General features: G+C 35.6%; 1 protein-coding gene and 1 pseudogene across 1 annotated transcript; both read right to left on the bottom strand.

The window, feature by feature from the left end:
- Nucleotides 1-14,245: 14,245 nt before the first annotated feature.
- On the bottom strand, nucleotides 14,246-15,103 carry LOC131822535 (olfactory receptor 4A47-like). Its single transcript, XM_059158834.1, has one exon. It carries the CDS (start codon nucleotides 15,101-15,103, stop codon nucleotides 14,246-14,248), a length of 858 nt encoding a protein of 285 aa, XP_059014817.1.
- Nucleotides 15,104-21,107: 6,004 nt separating this feature from the next.
- Nucleotides 21,108-22,022, bottom strand: LOC131822523 (olfactory receptor 4A47-like; annotated as a pseudogene).
- Nucleotides 22,023-22,373: the final 351 nt, after the last annotated feature.

The raw sequence follows: 22,373 nt of genomic DNA, 5'->3' as shown, positions 1-22,373 counted from the left end.
AAGACCCTGGAGCTGCACCCAAGAATCAAACAGCACGCCTCCACTGGATGCAAATTGCAAGAGATTTATTGGTTACACAGGCGCCTGCGGACGCATTAGCCTTTGTGGGCTGAGCGCGCTGGGCTAAGTTGGGGAGCAAATTATATAGGACAAGGTTGGGGTGGCGGGAAGCGAGTTTACAGAAGCAGATGCTTGGTTACAGGGATCTGATTGGTTAACTTAAATCAAGCATTGTCAGGCACTGGGTTTAAGGCAAGGACACAAAGGTTTGTTCTGGTGGGCCTTGGCTCAGCACTCTGGAAAGTCCCAGGTACACTCTATTCCTCATTTGTCTTTTCTTTGACAGACTGGGTGATCACAAACAATAGACATCCTGGTATGTGTTGCCATCCGGCTATGGGGACAATCAAGCCTTCAGCAAGGGTAGAGGGGGTGCTGTGGGGACATCAGGTTGCTAAAACAAGCCTTTAGCAAGGGGAGAGGGGTCTTTCACTACACTCAACAATAGCATATATAATAATATTCAATAAAATAAGTGCCAATATAAAGGTAGTCACACAATGCAAAAGTCAAGGGTAAGAATATATCAACCAAACAGCAATCAAAGAAGGTTTTACAGAGGAAGCACTCCTTCCTGAAATTTAAAGGAGAAGTGGAAGGACAAGAGGGCAAGGGAATTGCATCTAAGTGTGCACAGTTTATACTTGAGACCCATTTAGGGTAACTGATGTATTCAAAGTGAGTGGGATAAATAGGAATGGAAAGTCACTGACCTGGATTGTCTTTTCCCTCACTGAGACCTCTTCCTTAGGGTTTTTGGTTGGATATGCCCCCTTTTCCTAACCAATAAATGCATCCAAAGTACTTCAGAGTTTCTTTCTCCTTTAATTTTTAAGCTTTATATAGGAAACATCACCAACTATAGATATTTCCAATTGGATACCAACTCAGTATGTACAAAAGTATTTTTTTAAATCTCACCATAATTATAGGGTTCTACATTTTATTAAATGGTACTACCTTCCATGTCATTGCTCAGACAGGAAATATCACTGTGCCTTCCATACCTTTCTTGTTCTCATATCACATATTGATACCTTTAACAAATCTTAATATCCCCCCTGAAAATAGATCACAAACTTGGTCATTTCCCTTCTCTCCACACTTCTTCTGGCCTACTGCACAAGCCATCTCCAATGTCCTTTCCCTTTCATTCTATCCTCCACCAGTTTGTTTGGATGCAGCCCAAATAATCCTTTTTGAATCTGATTCTGATCTGATCATTCCCTGATCACAACATCTAGAGTGGATTCCAACCTCTCAATCATAACTTAATAAATCACGTTTCATATTTCCAGTAACAGGAACTATAATTCCCATTCTGTAGTTGAACAAACTGAGAATCTGAACATCTAAATAATTTTCCCAAGTTCACCCTAAGTGACAAAACTAGAATTTGAAATGGTGCTCACATTATCTCTGCCTTTGGCTAACATCATGATCCCAGGATCCTGGGATCAAGCCCTGCATCAGGCTTTCTTCTCAGCAGAGAGCATGCTTCCCTCTCTTGCTCTCTCTGCCTGCCCCTCTGCCTACTTGTGATCTCTGCCTGTCAAATAAAATCTTAAAAAAAAAAAAAAAGATAGTCACACAATTGCAAAGCCTGGCTTCCACTATTTACTGTTAGTTTTACCTTGTGTAGGCATATCCACAATCTGAAGGAACATGTTTTACTCATTCACAGGGACCTGGAATTCTTCTGTCATCCAGGTTGATAAGAGAGGACAAAAAGCTGCATTATTACTTGAGGATATATTTTATTTCATTTGTCTATCCATTTTATCCATGGAGTTTTCCAATGATTTAGATTTCACTTTTATTTGCACTGTAGATTACTTCATAGGAATTCCATATTTCACACAGCAAAACAAAGATTATAACATTAGGAAAGGTATCAAAAACAAACACAAAAACAAAAACCACAACAATGACAAAACCACAACAACAACAACAACAAAAACAAAAAAACAAAAAAAAAAAAAAAACAAGGAAATCCTATCCTTACATAAAGAGAAAGCCACCAGCAATTTCTCAAAGAGACTTTTCTCAAGCAACTACTTTGTTACTAATTTCTAAATAAAAAATACCATTCAAGCAGAAAGAGTCAATTATCATATGGTTTCATTTATTTGTGGAGCATAACAAATAGCATGGAGGACATGGGGAGATAGAGAGGAGAAGGGAGTTGGGAGAAATTGGAAGGGGAGGTGAACCATGAGAGACTATGGACTATGAAAAACAATCTGAGGGTTTTGAAGGGGTGGGGGTGGGAGGTCAGAGTACCAGGTGATGGGTATTATAGAGGGCACGGATTGCATGGAACACTGGGTGCGGTGCAAAAATAATGAATACTGTTATGCCGAAAATAAATAATGAATAAATAAATAAATAAATAAATAAATAAATAAATAAAAATACCATTCAGTTGGTTAGTCTTTCTCATTCTATGGTATCGGTTTGACCAGAAGAGTTGACTTGAAATTTCGAGAGGCTTCTCATTTTTCATAGGTAATGCTTTAAGCTTATGAAGGACCTTCTGAAAATTTTATCAGTTCTTTAGAGCATAGTGTCTTCTTCCCTATAGGGTCAAAGATCAGTAGACTTTTCCTCCTTTCTAATCCCATTTATCATTAAGTCCTAGAGTTAGAAAGTGTCCAAGACTGATTCTTGTTTAATTGCATTTACTGGAATTTTCACAAAAATCTGAAAGTACATTTAAATGTAAAGATAATACTAGACTAAATCATATAATGAAGGTCTGAAAGACATGATATGGAGAAAAAAAAATAGTCTTCAAACCATTATCAGACCTTTGCCAGTCAAGAATAAAATTTCAGCCAGTCATTTTTTCTGGTAGAGATAATATTATCATTTATTTCCCCACTTATCAGAGTAAGTTTTTATTTATTTATTTATTTTTAGATTTTATTTATTTGACAGACAGAGATCACAAGTAGGTAAGTAGGCAGAGAGGCAGGCAAGGGGAGGGAGGAGTGAGCAGTCTCCCTGCTGAGCAGAGATCCCATTGCGGGTTTTGATCTCAAGATTCTGGGATCATGACCTGAGTCAAAGGCAGAGGCTTTAAGCCACTGAGCTACCCAGGTGACCCCATAGTTAGTTTTCCTTCATTTTATTTAATACTGAATCTATTCTGTCTAAAAGTGTGGTTACATATATTAAATATTCACAAATTTAAATGTAATGTCTATGCAAGATTTTGTTTTTGTTTTTCAGTTTTTTTAATTATTTTTTTTAGTATTTTTTTAATGGAATATCTATGTTAATAAGAAATGTGTTATGAGTGAGGATACAGCAATTAATGAACAGGGAAAAATCACAAACAAGGTCTTTTCTGCAGGAACCTTATATTCTCATAATAAAGTCAGTAAATAAAGGAACAATTTGATAAACTAATTACAGTCACCATCTAATAAGAGAGAAAAGAAAGTACTCAGGGAGAATTCTTCTATGGAGAAGGTGATCAGAGAAGGCCTTTCTTCAAATGTCATGTTAAAGCTGAGTTGTAAAGGATAGAGAGTGGCTACCACAGAATCACTGTTATAGGTAGTAAAATTAGGTAAACATTCTAATTAACTTGTTCTCATTTCACTGACGGCATGACCTATATGTAGAAAAAGCTAAATTTTTCACAGATATTTTTATTCCAATGGTATTGTGAAATGCAGTGGTGCACATGGACACTCTTTTTTTTTTTTTTTTAAAGATTTTATTTATTTATCAGAGAGGGGGGGTGGAGAGAGAGCACAGGCAGAGGCAGAGGGAGAAGCAGGCTCCCTGCCAAGCAAGGAGCCCGACGTGGGACTCGATCCCAGGACGCTGGGATCATGACCTGAGCCGAAGGCAGCTGCTTAACCAACTGAGCCACCCAGGCGTCCCTCTTTTTCTTGATTAGAGTGGAAAAGCTTTCAACGTTTCCTACTGAGTTTGGTGTTAGTTGTGGATCTATCATATATGACCATTACTATATTAAGTTACATGAAAGTTTTTTTTAATCAAGAAAACATGGAATTTCTGTTGCTACCTATTAATAATCCATAGAGGATTAAGAAAACAATCTTTTACTAGAACATCAAAAAAAAACAAAATACTTAAGAATAAGCTTAAACAAGGACCCAAAAGTCTTCTATGCTGAAAAACTGTAGTGTAGTTGAAAGATATTCTGGAAGACACAAATAAAAGGGAGGGAAAACATTCATGAATTTATATGGTTCATGCTATTAAGTTGTCAGTGTTAGTTAAAGTGCTCTACAGATTCAAAGCAATTCCTACTAAAATTAAAAAAAAAAAAAAGTTTTCTTCCAGAAATAGAAAAATCCATCTTAAAATTCAGATGGAAAATCAAGGCATGCCCAGTAGCCAAATAATCCTGTGGTAACAAACAAACAATTGGAAGACTTCCTGGTTCTAAAAATAACTAAAAAGTACAGTAATCAAAACTTTGTGATATCGGCATAAAGGCAGACACAACAATGGAATAAAATACATATCCTAGAAATAAACCTTTGCCTGCATGTTCAAATGATTTTCAACAGATGACAAAGCATCCTGATTAAAAAAGAGCAAAGGACTTCAACAGGCATTTCTCCAAAGAAGATATGTGATGCCAAATAAGCACATGAAAAGATGCTCAATGTCACTATTCATTAGGGAAACACATTTCAAAACCATAATGCAATACTACTTTACACACAACAGGAGAGCTATGACCACAAAATGTTAAAATTGTGACACATGTAAGACAGTGTAGAGATCACCATTGTTGGTGGGAATGCACAATAATGTAGCTGCTATGGAAAATGCTATGATACTTCCTAAAAAAATAAGCAGAAAAATATTATATGAGCCACAATTCCACTTTGTGGTATATACACAAAATAATGGACATCACAGTCTCAAATAGGTACTTCTATACCCATTTTCATGGCAGTATTATTCACAGTAGCCAGAAAGTAGAAGCAACCAAAGTGCGTTCAAAGTGTTGTAAATGTATGAACAGAATGAGGTATATTCACAGAATGGATTATTATTCACTCTTTAAAAATGAAGGAAATGCTGACATGCATTAAAACATACATATCCTGTAATTCACTCTGCCAAGTGAAATGAGACAGTCACAAAAAAACAGATATTGTATGATTCCATACACATAGGTACTTAAAGTAGCCAAATTCACAAGCAATAAGAAAACAGAATGGTGGCTGCCTAAAGCCCAGAGAGAAGGAATGGGGAATTAATGTTTAATGAGTGTAGAATTTCAGTATGGGAAAATGAAAAATCTCTGGAGATGGATGGTGCTGGTGCCCACATTACAAAAGTCAATTAATTTAATTAACCATCATGACATCACTGAATTGACATCATCATTGAATTGACTCAATACCACTGGATTGTACATTTACAAATGTAATTTTACTTTAAAATTTAATTAAAATTTAATTTAAAAAGTAAACATTTAATTAAAAAATTTTAAAATGTGATTTTTGTTATTTGTATTTTACTACAAGTAAAAAACTACATTTAAAAAATAAGTTGCCTTTATTAACAGGTGAATGATGTCAACAAAACTACAGCTCAATGGCTAGAGTATATATACACATCATTGGCTTTACATTCACCTGTTGATGGTACATATAAAACCCAACAACTAAACAAGTAAATTCAAATCTCCAGAGCTATGTGTCCTGACAATCTGCTTTGTGCAAGAACTCTAACTAATCCTCACAGGACATTGAACGACCATGAACTAGACAATAGGTAAATCTAAACAGGATATTTTTATAATGACAAATAATCCCCCTCTGGATCTGTCTTCCCAGTGCCTATATGTCAAAATAAACATACTTTGGACAAATACTATTCATGTGTTTCTGTACAAATTATCTTCTTTTCTCATTCCATTTAATAGACAAATTTATTTTAGGAAGTGGTAGATATCTCTCAAAGTTACATCTTCTACTTCAGAACTTCCTCATGGCATTTTTCACCTCCAAATTTCTGAGTGCAGGTTTAAGTTTAACAAGGGAATCACCATGCTATACAACCCAGTCAGAGCTTGATCAGTGGACAAGGTGGTGAATGGGTGCAAATACATAAATATGCAGGACACAATACTAAGACCACAATAGTGACATGAGAGACACATGCATGGATTTGTGTCTCCCTTCCAAGTTACAGGTCCTCAGTGAGCATATGATGAGCAACTAGGAGGCCATCAAGAGGAATATTTGCACAAGCAGATGAACCCACTTTTGACAGAAACAGAGATACCACAGGTATGAGTGCCCATGCAGATGAGTTTCAGCCAAAGGTTTATGTCATGCACAAATGGTCTATGACAATGGAGCCACACACAGGCAGGCACACTGTGAAGAGAACCGAAATGGTTGCAAGGACAAAGCCTCTAGCACATGCCAACTGAAAGAGGAAGCCATATCCCTGTCACTTGTGATGATTTCATAGTACAGAGCTTTACAGATGGCTGCACAGATGCTCAGCAAAGACTTAAGTCACACACTTCCTGAAAGAGATGGTTTTTCTTACAGCAATGTGCCAAGTAGCATTTCGTGGTAGGTGGGGTGGGGGCAGTGTCATGGATGAATAATAGCATATATTTAGAAGGGATAAGTCACATAGGAAGAAAATGGAAGCAGTGCCCAAGGTCATGAAAGATGTCCTGTTGAAAGAAAACCCCTTTCATGGATAAGAGTTCTTAGTAGGCAAAAGGTGTAAACTCTTCCTAAATTAATCTTCCTAAAATAAATCTTCTTAAAAATAGTAATTGTTTTTTTCTTTTAACAACTAAACCATGATAAACGTATTGAAATTCATTGTAAGCTTATTTTAAATGTTAAATTTATTTATCTTAGTTAAATGCAAACTAACTATACCATTTTACACTTTATTTGGAAATGTAAATATGCAAGACTATGCATAATTCTGAAAAAGGAGAGTAATGAAGGACTATTAGTCTTATCACATATCAAAATGTGTTATATATCAAAGCAATTATATTACATATCAGTTGGCACATGAATAAAGAGACCAATTGAACAGAATTGAGTCCTGAATCAGATCCAAATATATATGGGTAGTTAAAATATAATAGTCAAGATTTTAAGTTAATGATACAAAGATTATATAACTATTAAAAAAAAAAAACTAAATTTTAGAATAGCAATTAAAATTCTATCCCTCTTTAGCTCCTATATCAAATAAAATGCTTATTATGCAAAAGTTCTAATGTATGATATACAACATCAAAAATGTTTTATTTTTTAAAGAGTTTATTTATTTACTTGACAGAGAAAGAAACAGAGAGAGGGATCACAGCAAGTGGAGTGGGAGCGGAAGAAGCAGCCTCCCTGCTGGGCAAGGAGCCCCATGCAGGGCTCAATCTCAGGACCCTGGAGATCATGACCTGAGTCAAAGGCAGATGATTAATGACTGAGCCAGCCAGATGCCCCAACCTCAAAAATGTGTTGTTGTTGTGGTTGTTTTTTAAGGTTTTACTTATTTGACAGAAAAAGAGTTCACAAGTAGGCAGAGAGGCAGGCAGAGAGAGAGGAAGGGAAGTAGGATTCTTGCTAAGCAGAGAACCCAGTGCAGGGTTCTATCCCAGTACCCTGGGATCATTACCTGAGCCAAAGACAGAAGCTTTAACCCACTGAGCCACCCAGGCACCCCTCAAAAATGTTTTAAAAATTAAGTAATTAGGTACTAAAATACAGTTGAAGAATATTTTGGTATGACCGAAAAGCCCTTAAAAGCAAAAAAAAAAAAAAAAAAAAAAAAAAAAAAAGTTAAATGAATGAGAAATATTTTTCTATGCCCAAAGCATTCTACATTCTCTTCAAAAATTAAAAACATACCACTAGCCAGAAAAGATCAATGATTGAATTAAAAATACATAAGTATTAATAGATGATCCATAGAAAAAGAAATACAAATCATAGATAAGCTCAATAATATGAAAAAGATTATAATTTAATCATTGTCTTAAGCTATAAATATTTATCAGGTATGGTTTGTTAAGAATGTGGAACAAAATCTCTGACAGACTTCGAGAGGCAGTTTAGCTACTCCTACAATCCAAGGTTGACAGTTTGACAGTAACTATAAATACTGACATTTAACTATCTGACCATTGTTTCAAATACATATATCAACAATTCCACTCCTTGGAACTCATACTTGCACATGTTCACAAACATAATTACTGCAAAATTTTTTTTTTGTGGAAAAACATTAGCAATAACATGAACAGAAATTAATACATTTAATTTAGTAAATGTTTATAAGTGAGTAATATGGAGTAGAAAAAAAAACTTAATGATCTGTATGGACTGGTATGGAGCATTTTCAAAATGCGGCAAAAGATTTCACTTATATGTGAAAATTTTAAAAACAAGCAAACAGAAACCAGAAATGGGTTCATACATACAGAGAACAAATTGGGGTTTGCAAGAGTGGAGGTGGATAGAGGGATAGGCAAAATAGGTGAAGGGAATGAAAGACTCACAATTTCAATGACAAAATAATATGTCACAAGAATGAAAAGAACAGGGACACCTGGGGGGCTCAGTCAGTTAAGCATCTGCCCTCATCTCAGGTCATGATCCCAGGTTACTGGGATCAAGCCCTGCATTGGGATCCCTCCTCAGCAGGAAACCTGCTTCCCCCCTGCCTCTGCCCCTTCCCCCTGCTTGCTCTCTCTTTCTCTCTCCCTCTCTCTCTCAAATAAATAAGTAAGTAGGGGAGAAAAAACATGAGAGACTGTGGACTCTGAGAAACAAACTGAGGATATTGGAGAGGAAGGGGGGGTGGGATGTGTGAGCCTGGTGGTGGGTATTATGGAGGGCACGTATTGCATGGAGCACTTGGTGTGGTGCATAAACAATGAATTTAGGAACACTGAAAAATTAAATTTAATTTAATATTTAAAAAAAGAATGAATCAGTCAAAAGCAATGTATCAACATTGTATGGTAACACATCAAAATTGGATTTATCCACATCACACTGGATAAAAAAGGAAGAGTTATAGATATGTTGTCTGCAAGAGACTCATTTTAGACCTATCACAATGAGCATCTCTTATTGTATGTGATTGTTGACTCCCTATGTTGTATACCTGAAACTACTCTAATGCTGTATGACAATCATACTTCAATTAAAAATTTTAAAAATAAATAAAACTATCTTAATTTAAAAGTTTAGTTTTTTAAAAAAGAAGTAGTATAATAAAGGCAAACATTTATATACCCAGAGAAAAATTCACATATATATACTTAAATCCAAATGCATTTGTAAAGTTGTTACTTTAGGAGTCTTAAACAGATTAAGTGGCTAATTCAGGAAAGGGACTAGAGACCATGCTGAGAGAGAAGTATGCAATTTATGGCAAAGGAATAGGAGACTTTAGTTTCATCTGGTTCCAGGAATTCAACTAGATAGCTATGAAATCATCCTGAAAACCTGTGAACTCAACCAGAGATCTAAGAAAAGAATGGCTCCAACTCTGCAAATAGAAGAGTGACAACTGTCTGCAAGGTTTAAGAGGTGCAGAGAAATAACCCTAAGGTGATATATGGGGCAATAGGCCACAAGGGGATGGACCCTCTGTCAGCCAGCTATCAGGAGGTGATATAGCAGCAGAGTGCAAAATCAGAACTTCTAGAATTCTGCTCCAATAAGGGATGTTGCTCAGGTGGCTAACCTGGGGTGAAACCCTTGCTGGGACAATGTGGTCTCAAGACCCTCAGGGTCACAGGAAGACCAGGGGTGCCTGAGCATGGCAGAGTTCCAAGGAATAGGAGTGGGCTCTCATCTCAGAGTTGCTATAAACCATTAACCATGGCACAGTCAGGCAAATTCTCTTCAAACAGGGGCCCAACAAAGAACAGAAATGGCAAGACTCCCCTTCCTCCCCCAGGAGGAGTGGTGCAGGAGACACTGCAGGAGTCTGCAGAGTTTCAGACTCAAAACAAGGCCATGTGCCTATGATAAAACCCTGGTCACAGGCTGGGGAGTTCAGAGGGTAGCCAGAGACCAGAAAGACAGGAGTGATTGACTGTTTTTCTCTGAGGGTGCACTGAGGAGTGAGGTCCCAAGCTCATCTTCCAAAGCAGCATGGAAAGGCTTCAAGGAACAAAAGCCACATAGAGCAAACTGGAACAGGTTACTTATCTGGCCCCCTGGCAAGGGCAGTGCAATTCCTCTGGGGGCAAATACACTTGACAATCAAAGCAACAGACCCCTCCCACAGAAGATCCTCAAGAATATCCAGCCAAGACCAAGTTTACTGAGCAATGAGAAAGGCAAAACTTCAAGGCAGGAGGAAAACAGCACCTAGAATTCAGGGCTTTTTCACACTAATTCTTCACCCTTTCAACTATATATATATATTTTTTAATTGTATTCTCTTTCCTTTTTCAACCATTTTTTAATTTTATCAACTCATTTACCTTTTTTAATTTTCATTTTTATACATATAATCTATCCCTTCATTGTATTTAATTTTATTTTTGTATATATGTTCTTCTTTCTTTACACTTTTGATATGTACTTTCTTCTAACAAATTAACTGAAAAGCACTCAGGATATAGTGTATTGCTCTGTTGTATTTACCTGTCTGTTTATATCCTTTCCTTTTTTCCTTTTTTTTCCCTTGTCTTTTAATTTTCTTTTCTACAGTTATATTCTATTGTTTTGTCACATTTAATCTTATTTGTGTGTGTGTGTGTGTGTGTGTATATATATATATATATATATATATATATATATATATATATATACACATTTTTCTTTCTTTATAATTTTGGGAGTTTTCTAACAGACCAAAGTACACACAGGATTCAGTATATTGTTCTATTCTGTTCATCTGTCTGATTATATTCTCTTTTTTCTTTCTTTTTTTTTATTTTGGTTCGATTTGGGGTCTTTTTAGAATTGTTTAATGCATATTTCTCTGGGGTTGTTGTTTCCATTCGAATACTTTTTTCTCTCATTTATCTATTCTTCTCTGGAGAGAATGACAAGACAGAAATCTCACCTCAAAAAAGAATAAGAGGAAGAACTGACTGCCAGGGTCCATATCAGTATGTACCTAAGTAAGATATCAAAACTAGAATTCAAAATACCAATTATAAAGATACTAGCTGGGATTGGGAAAAAAAAAAATAGAAGACACTAGAGCATCCCCTTCTGGAGAAATTAAAGAACTAAAACCTAACCAAGTTGAAATAAAAAAGGCTATTAATGAGATGTAATTAAAAAATGGAGACTCTAATTGCTAGGATGAATGAGGCAGAATAAGGAATTAGCGATACAGAAGATAAAACGATGGAGAATAAAGAAGTTCAGAAAAAAGAGACATAAATAACTACTAGATCATGAAAGGAAAATTCTAGGAAAAGGGACACCACAAAAGAAACAATATTAGAATAATTGGGATCTAAGAAAACGAGATAAGGGGGGGCAGAAGGTACATTGCAGCAAATTATAGTGGAGAACTGCCCTAACCTGGGGACAGAAACAGGCATCCAAGTCCAGGAGGCATAGAGGAGCCTGCTTAAAATCTATAAAAACAGATCAACATCCTGACAAATAATAGTGAAACTTGCAAATCTCAGAGACAAGGAGAAAATCCTTCAAGTAGCTCAGGACAAGAGGTCTGTAATATACAAGGGTAGAAATATTAGATTGGCAGCAAAAATCTCCAGAATCCTCGCAGGCCACAAACGATGGGCATGATATATCCAGGGTGCTAAACAAGAAAAATATGCAACCAAGAATACTTTATCCAGCTAGGATGTCATTCAAAAGAGAGGTGATAAAAACTTCCAGGACAAACAAAAACTGAAAGAATTTGTGATTACCAAACCAGCCCTACAGGAAATATTAAAAGGGACCCTCTGAGCAAAGGGAGAGCCCAATAGTAACCAGAAAGGCAGAGACAATATACAGAAATGGTCATGTTACAGGTAATACAATGGCACTAAATTCCTATCATTCAACAGTTACTCTGAATGTAAATGGGCTAAATGCCACAATCAAAGGACATAGGGTATGATATCAGTTGGATTAAAAAAGCAAGACCCACAGATATGCTGTCTGTAAGAGACTCATTTTTGGCCCAAAGACACCTTTGGATTTAAGGTGAGGGGATGGAAAAATATTTACCATGCTAATGGACATCAAAAGAAAGCTGAGGTGACAATCCTAACATCAGAAAAATTACATTTTAAACCAAAGAACGTAATTAGAGATGAGGAAGAACACTATCATAATTATAGACCCTTTGGTCTATCCAACAAGATGGTCTAACATCTGTAAATATTTATGCCCCTAACAAAGGAGCAGCCAATTATATAAGTCAGTTAATAACAAAAGTAAAGAAAAACATTAATACTAATACAATAATAGTATTACATTATTATAATAACAATAATACTAATACTAATACAATAATAACATCCCCCTCATTATAATGGACAGATCATCTAAAGAGAAGATCTACAAGGAAACAAGATTTTGAATGACACACTGGACCAGATGGACTTCACAGATATATTCAGAATGTTCCAACCAAAAAAAAAAAAAAAAAAAATCCACATACTCCTCAAGTGCACATGGAGCATTCTCCAGAATACATCACATCCTGGATCACAAATCAGGTCTCAACCAGTACCACAAGACCATGAACATTCCCTGCATATTTTCAGACCACAGTGCTTTGAAACTAGAACTCAATCACAAGAAGAAAGTTGGGAAAAAACTCAAATACATGAAAGCTAAAGAGCATCCTACTAAAAAATGAATGGGTAAACCAGGAAATTAAAGAAACATTAAAAGAAAAGTCATGGTAACAAATGAAAATGAAAACACAACTGTTCAAAACCTTGGGATTCAGCAAAGACAGTCCTAAGAGGAAAGTATGTAAGAATACATACCTTTCTCAAGAAACAAGAACAGTCTCAAATGCGAAACCTAACCTTACATCTAAGGAACTGGAGAAAGAACAGAAAAGAAAGCCTAAACCCAGCAGGAAAAGAGAAATAGAAAGATTAGAGCAGGAATCAATGAAATGAAACCAAAAGAACAATAGAACAGATAACAAAACTAGGAAATGGTTCTCTGAAAGAATTGATAAGATTGATAAATCCTAGGCCAGATTTATCAAAAAGAAGAGAGAAAAAACTCAAATAAATAAAATCATAAATGAAAGAGGAGAGATTACACAACACAAAAGAAATCCAAACAATTATAAGATCATATTATGAACAATTATATGCCAAAAAACTAGGTAATCTGGAAGAAAAGGATGTATTTCTAGAGACATATAAACTACCAAAACTATTTGAGCATTTTATCCCACTGTTTAAGGTTTGCTTCTTTATTAACTTTTATCTATTACACATCAATCTTCCTTATAAAAACAGAAGTGTTACACTTTTTATTTTATATCTAAGGCAAGAGAAATTTAATGAGCAAAACATTCCCTGAATCATTAAATATCACAAATAATATAATAAATATAATTACTTTATTATTTTAAGTTTTTTTAATTCTTTATTTGAGAAAATCAGAGGGAAAGCAGGGTAAGGAGCAGAGGGAGAGAGACAAGCAGACTCGACATTGAGCAGGGAGCCTGACCCATGGATCATGACCCTGAGATCATAACCTGAATCCAAACCAAGAGGCAAATGATTTAACCAACTGAACCACCTTGGTGCCCCAAAAAGAATTACCTCAAATGACAAGAATATAATGAAAATAATGCTAGTTATCAGAAGAAACTTGAAAATACAGACTTATTAAAGCTTAGTAAAATCATATAAAAATTTCTCCACTGATTTTTATCTATTTTTGAATCCTTGCTATAAAGGCATTACAATGCCTTTAAATGAAGTCTTATAGGTGTTATGAACCTTACATTCTGGCAGGAAGGGAAACTGTTATTATAACACAATCATCTAGGTCATCTTCAGTTATAATTAACTTAAATTCTTTGGAAAAAAATGGAACTCACAATCATTTTAGGAATACTTCTGCACTCTCAGAAAATGGGTCCAATGTAAAGGAATTTTCCTTGTGGTAGATAATACACTTATCAACTAAAAGATATAATATTTCTATTCCAGAGATTCTTCATAGCATTTGTCATCTCAGAATTTCTCAGAGTGTAGATCAGTGGGTTCAGCATGGGGGTTATGACCCAATGACTTGTCAATGGGGAAGGTTTTAACAGGTCTTACATACATGAAAATACATGGAACAAAGAATAAAATCACCACAAGGATGTGGGAACCACAGGTCTGGAGGGCTTTCCGTCTCCCTTCTGAACTAAAGTTCTTTAGAGAGTACAAGATGACAACATAAGAAATGAGCAAGAACACAAACACAATAGTGCACATCATCCCTCCATTGGCCACCACTAACAGGCCAATGACATATGTGTCAGTACAAACCAATTTCATTAAGGGGTACATATCACAGGAAAAATGGTCAATGATATTGGGACCACAGAATGGGAGTCCATAAATAGTGCTAACTTGAATTACTGAATGCAGAAAACCTCCCAACCAGGACACTACCAGCAGCACAACACACACCCACTGCCTCATGATTACCAAATAATGCAAGGGCTTACAGATGGCCACATAACGGTCATAGGCCATCACTAGTAGAAGAAACACCTCTGAGCCACCAAAAAAGTGCTCTGTAAATAGCTGAATCATACAAGATTGGAAGGATATGGTATTTTCTGCAAACAACAAATCTGAAATCAACCTGGGGCAAATGCAAGAGGAATAAGTGACATCCATAAAAGACAAGTTAGCAAGAAACAAGTACATAGGCGAGCCCAAGGACTTACTGACAGCTATAGTCACCACAATGAGCACGTTGCCCACCACAGTCAAAATATAGAAGAGCAAGAACATAACAAGAAGGACCTTCTGTTCCTTTGGATCTTGGGTGAGGCCCAAGAGGACAAAGTAAGTTACATTGTTTCTTGGGTCCATCTAGTCCAGATGGGAGTGACTTCTCCTATTAGAGCCAGGTGATCTACAAAACAGGAGAGAAAGCCTTTAAATGCATTATAAGGTTAATCTTTTATTGATTCATTCAATTAAAAGATTGCGTAAAAGATTGTGGCAGGAGTACCTCTTTGTGTCACAGACATTGTGATTTCCAAGTTGAACAAGTCAAGGTTTTCTATACTTTCTACACTACACTCAGTTTTCTACACTACACTCAAGGTTTTCTACATAACAGTATTCAGTGAAATAAGTGCCAATATAAAGAGAGTCACACAATGCAAGTTCAGTGGTAGGAATATATTAATCAAATGGCAAATAAAGAAGGCTTCCCAGAGGAAGCACTCCTTCCTGGGATTTAAAGAAGTGGAAGGACAAGAAGGCAAGGGATTCCATGCAAAGGTGCAGAGTTTATAAAGTCACAAAAGTGAAATACTCAAGATCCCTTTAAAGTAACTGATACACTTCAATTGAGTGGAGCAAATTAGGAATAGAAAGTCACTGCCCTGGATTGTCTCTTCCCTCACTGAGATTTCTTTCTTAGGGACCTTGGTTGAATATGCCCTCTTTCCTTGACCAGTAAACATGGAACCTTTCCAATGTTGGGTCTCTCCTTTAATTTTTAAACTTCATATATGCAGCATCTTCAACTCTGAACATCTCCAATTGATACTAATTCAGAAATTATAAAACTAAATTTTTAATTTTCAGCCACAAATGTAGGTGTTTGCCATCTGACTAAATGGTCCCACCTTCCAAATCACTTCCCAGACAAGAAATATCACTGTGCCTTTCATGCCTTTCTTACTCTCATATCTCATATTGATACCTTTAACAAATCTTATTAGACCCATTTGAAATAGATCACAAAGTGGTTATTTCACTTCCCTCCCCACTTCTGGCCCACCACAGTAGACATCTGCATTGTCTCTTCCCTTTCATTCTGGCCTCCACCAATTTTTTTTCTCCTAACACAGCCCAAGAGGCCCTTTTTAAATCTGATAGTGATATGATCAGTCCACTGCTCACAATATCTACAGTGGCTTCTACTCACTCACTCACAATTTAATGAATCACACTTCATATTTACAGTAATAGAGAATATAATCCCCATTCCACGGTTGAACAAACTGAGACTCTGAACATCTATTTTTCCTAAGTTCACCTATTTTGAAGTGACAAAACTAGAATTGGAACCCAATTTTGTTTTATCTCAAAGTGATATAACTTTCATATAATAAAGATACTCACACAATAGCAAAGCCTGGTTTCTGCTATTTACTGTGAATCTTACCTTTGGAAGACAAGTCCACACCCAAGGAACACTTTTTACTCATTCACAGGAACCTAGTCTTTCTGTCATCCAGTTTGACAAGAGTGGACAAAAAGCTGCATTGTTATTTGAGGACATATTTTATTTCATTCAATTTTCTGTCCATTCTCTCTGTGGAGTCCCCTGGTTATTCAGAAGGTTGTTTTTATTTATATTGTAGATTACTTCCTAAGAATTCCAGGTTCCACAGAGAAAAACAAAAATTTAGCACATTAGGATAATTTATCTAAAAGAAAAGGAAATCCTATCCTTACATAAAATGAGAGCAACCAGACATTTCCGAGGGAGATTTTTCTCAAGTAATTTCTTTCCTGTTAATTTCTGAATAGAAAATATCATTCCATTCTTTATTCATCTTCATTCTGTCTTTTGCTTAACTCAAATTGGCTTACCTGGTATTTTTAAGAAAGATTCTTGTGTTTTTCATTAGCTAATGCTTTAAACCTAACAGAAACCACCTCAAAAATGTGTATCAGTTTTTAGGATCAAGGAACACTGGACATATTATCCCTTCTGGCCACATTCCTCATTAAGTCCTAGAATTGGAAAGTGTCCAAGAGTGATCCTTCCTTAATTAAATTCACTGGGAATTTCCACACACACACACACACACACACACACACACACACACACAAAAAAAAAAAAAAAAACTTTTAAAAATGTCTCTGTAAAGATACTAGGAGGCCAAATTACATAATTAGGATCAGAAAGATATAACATAAAATAATAGCTTTAGAACCATTGTAAGACTACTGCCAGTCAAGAATAAAATTTTAGCCCATTCAGGCTGCATTAGGGAAAAACAATTTCATGTATTTCCCCACTTGTCATAGCAAGTTTTTCTTTCCTTTCATTTAATAGTAAATTTATCCTGCCTTAAAATGTGGTTAGATGTTCTAGATATATGTTTATATATAAAATAACTATTAAACTGTTAATTTATTTAATTTGAAGCACCAATCTACTGCCAGAAACCATGCTATGAATGGGGACACAGTAATTAAAGGAATAGTGGGGGAAATTATGCAAAAATTCCTTCCCGCATTGACCTTATATTTTTATAATAGAGTTAGACAGCAAATATGGGGACAATTTACTAAACTAAATATAATCTTCACCATGGCTAATAATACAGCAAACAAGGTAGCAGCAAAAGCAGAAAAAGGTGACCAGGGAAGGCCTTTCTTCAAAGGTAATGTTTAAGCTGAGATATAAAGCTAGTAGCTACCAACAGAAACACTATTTTAGGTAGCAAAATTAAGTAAACGTTCTAAGTAATGTGTTCTCACTTCATTGATGCCATGATCTATATGTAGAAAGGTTAAAATTTTCACAGGGATTTTTATTCCAGTGCTATTGTGAAATAGAGTGGTGAGCATGGACACGCTGATCTTTTTCCTAACTATGGTGGGAAAGTTCTCAACCTTTCCATGCTGAGTTTGATGTTAGTTGTGGCTTGGTAATATATGGCCATTATTATATTGAAGTACATTCCTTCTATACCAAATTTGTTGAGAAGTTTTGTTTTGCTTTTTTTTTTTTTTTTTACATGAAAACATATTAAATTTCTTTGCCACCATTTAATAATCCAGAGAGGATTAAAAAAACAATTTCTATTACTAGAGCATCAAAAGAACAAAATACTTAAGAATAAGCTTAAACAAGGACCCAAAAGTCTTCTATGCTGAAAAACTGCACAGTGTTGTTGAAAGATATTCTAGAAGACACAAATAAAAGGGAGGAAAAATATTTATGAATTTATATGGTTCATGCTACTAGGTTTTCAGTGTTAGCTAAAGTGATCTATACATTCAAAGCAATTCCTACGAGGAATTTGAGAGGCAGGGCAAGGGTTCATGGGGGTAGGGAAAAAAAAAATGAAACAAGATAGGATCAGGAGGGAGACAAACCATAAGAGACTCTTAATCTCAGGTAATAAACTGAAGGTTTATTTAGGGTGGCTGGGTTACGGCCATTGAGGTGGGAATGTTCTAGGGTGAGTGCTGTGAATTGTGTAGACTGATGAATCACAGACCTGTACCCCTGAAGCAAATAATACATTACATGTTAATAAATAAATAAATAAAATCACATAAGAGAAAAGAAAAACAAACCATCAAGGAAACACCAACCTGAGATGCCTTTGTGGAAGAATTCCACCCAAGTTGCTGCTGTACAGATGTGATTAGTAACACATAAGTTTAAGTCTGGGGACTGATTTTGGCATTGACACTCTCTCAGGGTGGCGGCCATGTGAAAGCTACTTAATCCCCATGAATCTCCATCTGTACAACCATAAACTGGGTCCAAGTATAGTATCAACCTCATAGTGTCTATGAGGAACAAAATAAAAAATAAATGCTAGTGTAATTTTAGTCACAAATTTTCAAATAAAATATCACCCAATGCTACTTAAGCTGATTAAGAAAATGCATTATTTTAAAAAATCAGATTCCTAATTCTCTCCATAAAGCATTTATTCAATTATTTACAATGTCTGTCTAACATAACTGCTAAGGATCTAGCAATGAATGTACATTCTAGTGGAACAATAGATAATGAAACAAAATTTTTTAAGTGAATTGGACAGTGTATTAGCTGGTCAAAGGGCTACCTTAGGTATAAAAGGATACAGTAAGTCTAACAGAGAGATGAGAAATGGTTAGGGGTAGGGAATGCTAAAGGGTGGTTTCATAAGTCTCCATTTATAAACTGATATCAAAACCTAAGAAGTTTTGCCCATAACCAGAACCCATAGGTTATTTTAATTTATGAATATCAAAGCAAAAATTCTACAATAATCCCATGCAATAGAATCCTGCAATATAAATAATCACATTAATATATTTAAGAAAAATTAGTGTCAACAGCTCAATAACTGTTCAAAAAAGCACCATTCTTGACTTTTTGAAATATCACCAATAACTACAAACATCAACCTTTAAATACATTTGATCCAAGAATTCCACTTCTAAAAACTCATGCTTTAACAATTTCAAAATAACTTTATTGTACTTATTGGCTATAACAAAATAAAATTGGGGAAAACATGGAAAGGACTAGGAACATGAATTTTGCTGTATCTTCAGAAAGAAGGTTTATGGACTTTGAGTAAGTTGAGAATGATTTACATCTATATAGACTAGTATGGAAAGATCTTCAGGAGACTGAGTCGTAAATGCAAAAGTTATACATGTAGACAAAAACACACATATATTTTATTACCAAAGATTACTAACTGAGCAATCTTAGAACAGAGACGCTGGTGAGGGATGGGTAAAAGTTTATTCTACAATGTTTCTCACTTTGTATGGGTTCAATTTTTAATATTTACTACAACCTATTATAATTCCTTTATTTAAAATTAAAATACACTAAGAATTCCATATATCATGCAAACAAAATAGAATAAAGAAAATAGTCTACAAAACATTCAGGATGTTAACTAGTGCCATAAATAGAACAAAGATAAAACAGGAGTCTAAAGGGCTAGTTTCCAAAATATATAAAGAACTTATAAAACCTAACACCCCTCAAAACACAAATGCCCAGTTTTAAGATGGGCAAACTACATAAATGAACATTTCTCTAAAAAAAAATACAGATGTCCAGCATGAAAAGATGTTCACCATCACTTACCTTCAGGGAAATGCAAGTCAAAACTACAAATTAGATATCACCTCACACCTGTTGGAGTAGCTAAAATCAAAAACACAAGAAACACACGTTGGCAAGGATGTAGAGAAATAGGAATACTTGTGTACTGTTGCTGGGAAAGCAAACTGCCACAGCCTTTTGGGAAACAGTATGGTGGTCCCTCAAAAACATATAAATAGAATTAGCCAACAATCTAACAATAGCACTAGTAGGCATTTACCCAAAGAATACACACTAATTTAAAAGGATAAATCCACCCCGACATTTGTACCAGCTTTCTTTAAAATAGCTAGATTATGAAAGCTTCCAAGTGTGTGTGTGTGTGTTACTCCAACATTAAAAAAACAAAACAAAACAAAAAAAAAAAAAAAAGGGGAAATTGGAAGGGGAGGTGAACCATGAGAGATTATGGACGCTGAAAAACAATCTGAGGGTTTTGAAGGGGTGGGGGGTGGGAGGTCGGGGTACCAGGTGGTGGTATTATAGAGGGCACGGATTGCATGGAACACTGGGTGTGGTGAAAAAATAATGAATACTGTTATGCTGGAAATAAATAAAAAATAAATTTTAAAAAAAAGGGAAATCTTGCCATTTGCAACATGGTTGGAACTAATGAGTATAATTCCAAGCAAAATAAGTCAGTCAGAGAAAGACAAATACCATATGACTTCACTCCTATGAAATTTAAGAAACAATTAATTAAAATTAAGGTAACTATAAAAATTCATCAATATCCAGCACTAATGAAGAGTAAGCATTTACTCATGATGACCACTATGTATAGAATTGTTAAAACATGCTACTGTGTATATGACAATAGCAAAACACTGTATATTAATTTTACCAGAATGAAAAAATTAAAAATAAATAAACTATAACATTGCATTGACCACTTCATTACAAATTATTCACTCAGACTATAAAGGCATTTAAAGTAAAATGGATCTGAACATTTGAGGTGGTTGGCTCTAATGATAAACTATAATCTTGATGATGCATTTATTTGCTATTTGATATGACATTTCTCTTACAGAGCTTCTTCATGGCATTTGTCATCTCAGAATTTCTCAGAGTGTAGATCAGTGGGTTTAACATGGGGTTAAACAGTCCATGATTTGTCAACAGGGAAGGTCTTAGCAGGTCCTGCATAAATGGAAATGCATGGAACAAAGAAGAAGACCACCATAGTGATGTGGGAAACAGAGGTCTCGAGGGCTTTCCACTTCCCTTCTGAATTAATGTTCTTAAGAGAGTACAGGATGACACCATAGGAGATAAGCAAGTGCACAAACGCAATACTGCAGATCACTCCACCATTGTCCACCACTACCAGGCCGGCCACATATGTATCAGTACAGGCTAGTTTCAGTAAGGGGTACATGTCACAGAAAAAATGATCAATGACATTGGGGCCACAGAATGGGAGCCCAAAAACAGTGCTAACCTGAATTACTGAATGCAGAAAACCTCCCACCCTGGACACTACCAGCAGCACAACACACACCCATTGCCTCACACTCACCAGATAATGCAAGGGCTTACAGATGGCCACATAGTGGCCATAGGCCATCACTAGCAGAAGAAAGACCTCTGAGCCACCAAAAAGGTGATCTATAAAGAGCTGGGTCATACAAGATTGAAAGGATATGGTACTTTTCCCAAAGAAAACCTCTGAAATCAATTTGGGGGAAATACAAGAGGAATAAATGACATCCATAAAGGTAAGTTAGCAAGAAAGAAGTACATAGGTGAGCCCAGGATCTTACTGACTCTTAAAGTTACCACAATGAGCAAATTGCCCACCACTGTGAAAATATAAAAGACTAAGAACATAACAAAAAGGATCTTCTGTTCCTTTGGATCCTGGGTGAGGCCCAAGGGGGCAAAGTAAGTTACAATTTTTGGTGGTTCCATCTAGTCTGCATAGGAGATGACTTCTCATGTTAGAAGCAGGCTGGTCTACAAAACAAGGGAGAAAACTTTTAAATACATTTAAGCCTAATTTTATATTGATTCATTCAATTAAAGAATGTGGGAGGAGTACCTGTGTTTTGTTTTTTTTTTTTTTTATTTTATTTTGTTTTTCATTTTATTTTATCTTATTTCTTTTCAGTGTTCCTGAATTCATTATTTATGCACCACACCCAGTGCTCCATGCAATATGTGCCTTCCCTAATATCCACCAATAGAAGTACCTGTTTTTGTCCGATGTTTCATAGAGGGGATTCCCAAATTGAATAAGCCATGGTTTCCTACTTTCAGTGA

Source organism: Mustela lutreola, chromosome 1 (assembly GCF_030435805.1).
Source record: "Mustela lutreola isolate mMusLut2 chromosome 1, mMusLut2.pri, whole genome shotgun sequence".
Taxonomy (NCBI): Eukaryota; Metazoa; Chordata; class Mammalia; order Carnivora; family Mustelidae; genus Mustela; species Mustela lutreola.
The sequence above is the reverse complement of the archived record's forward strand: the minus strand, read 5'-3'. Positions and strand labels throughout refer to the sequence as shown.

Bases quoted from the DNA above. Each gene is read 5' to 3' on its own strand.
- LOC131822535 (XM_059158834.1), bottom strand. From the start codon at position 15,103: ATGGACCCAAGAAACAATGTAACTTACTTTGTCCTCTTGGGCCTCACC.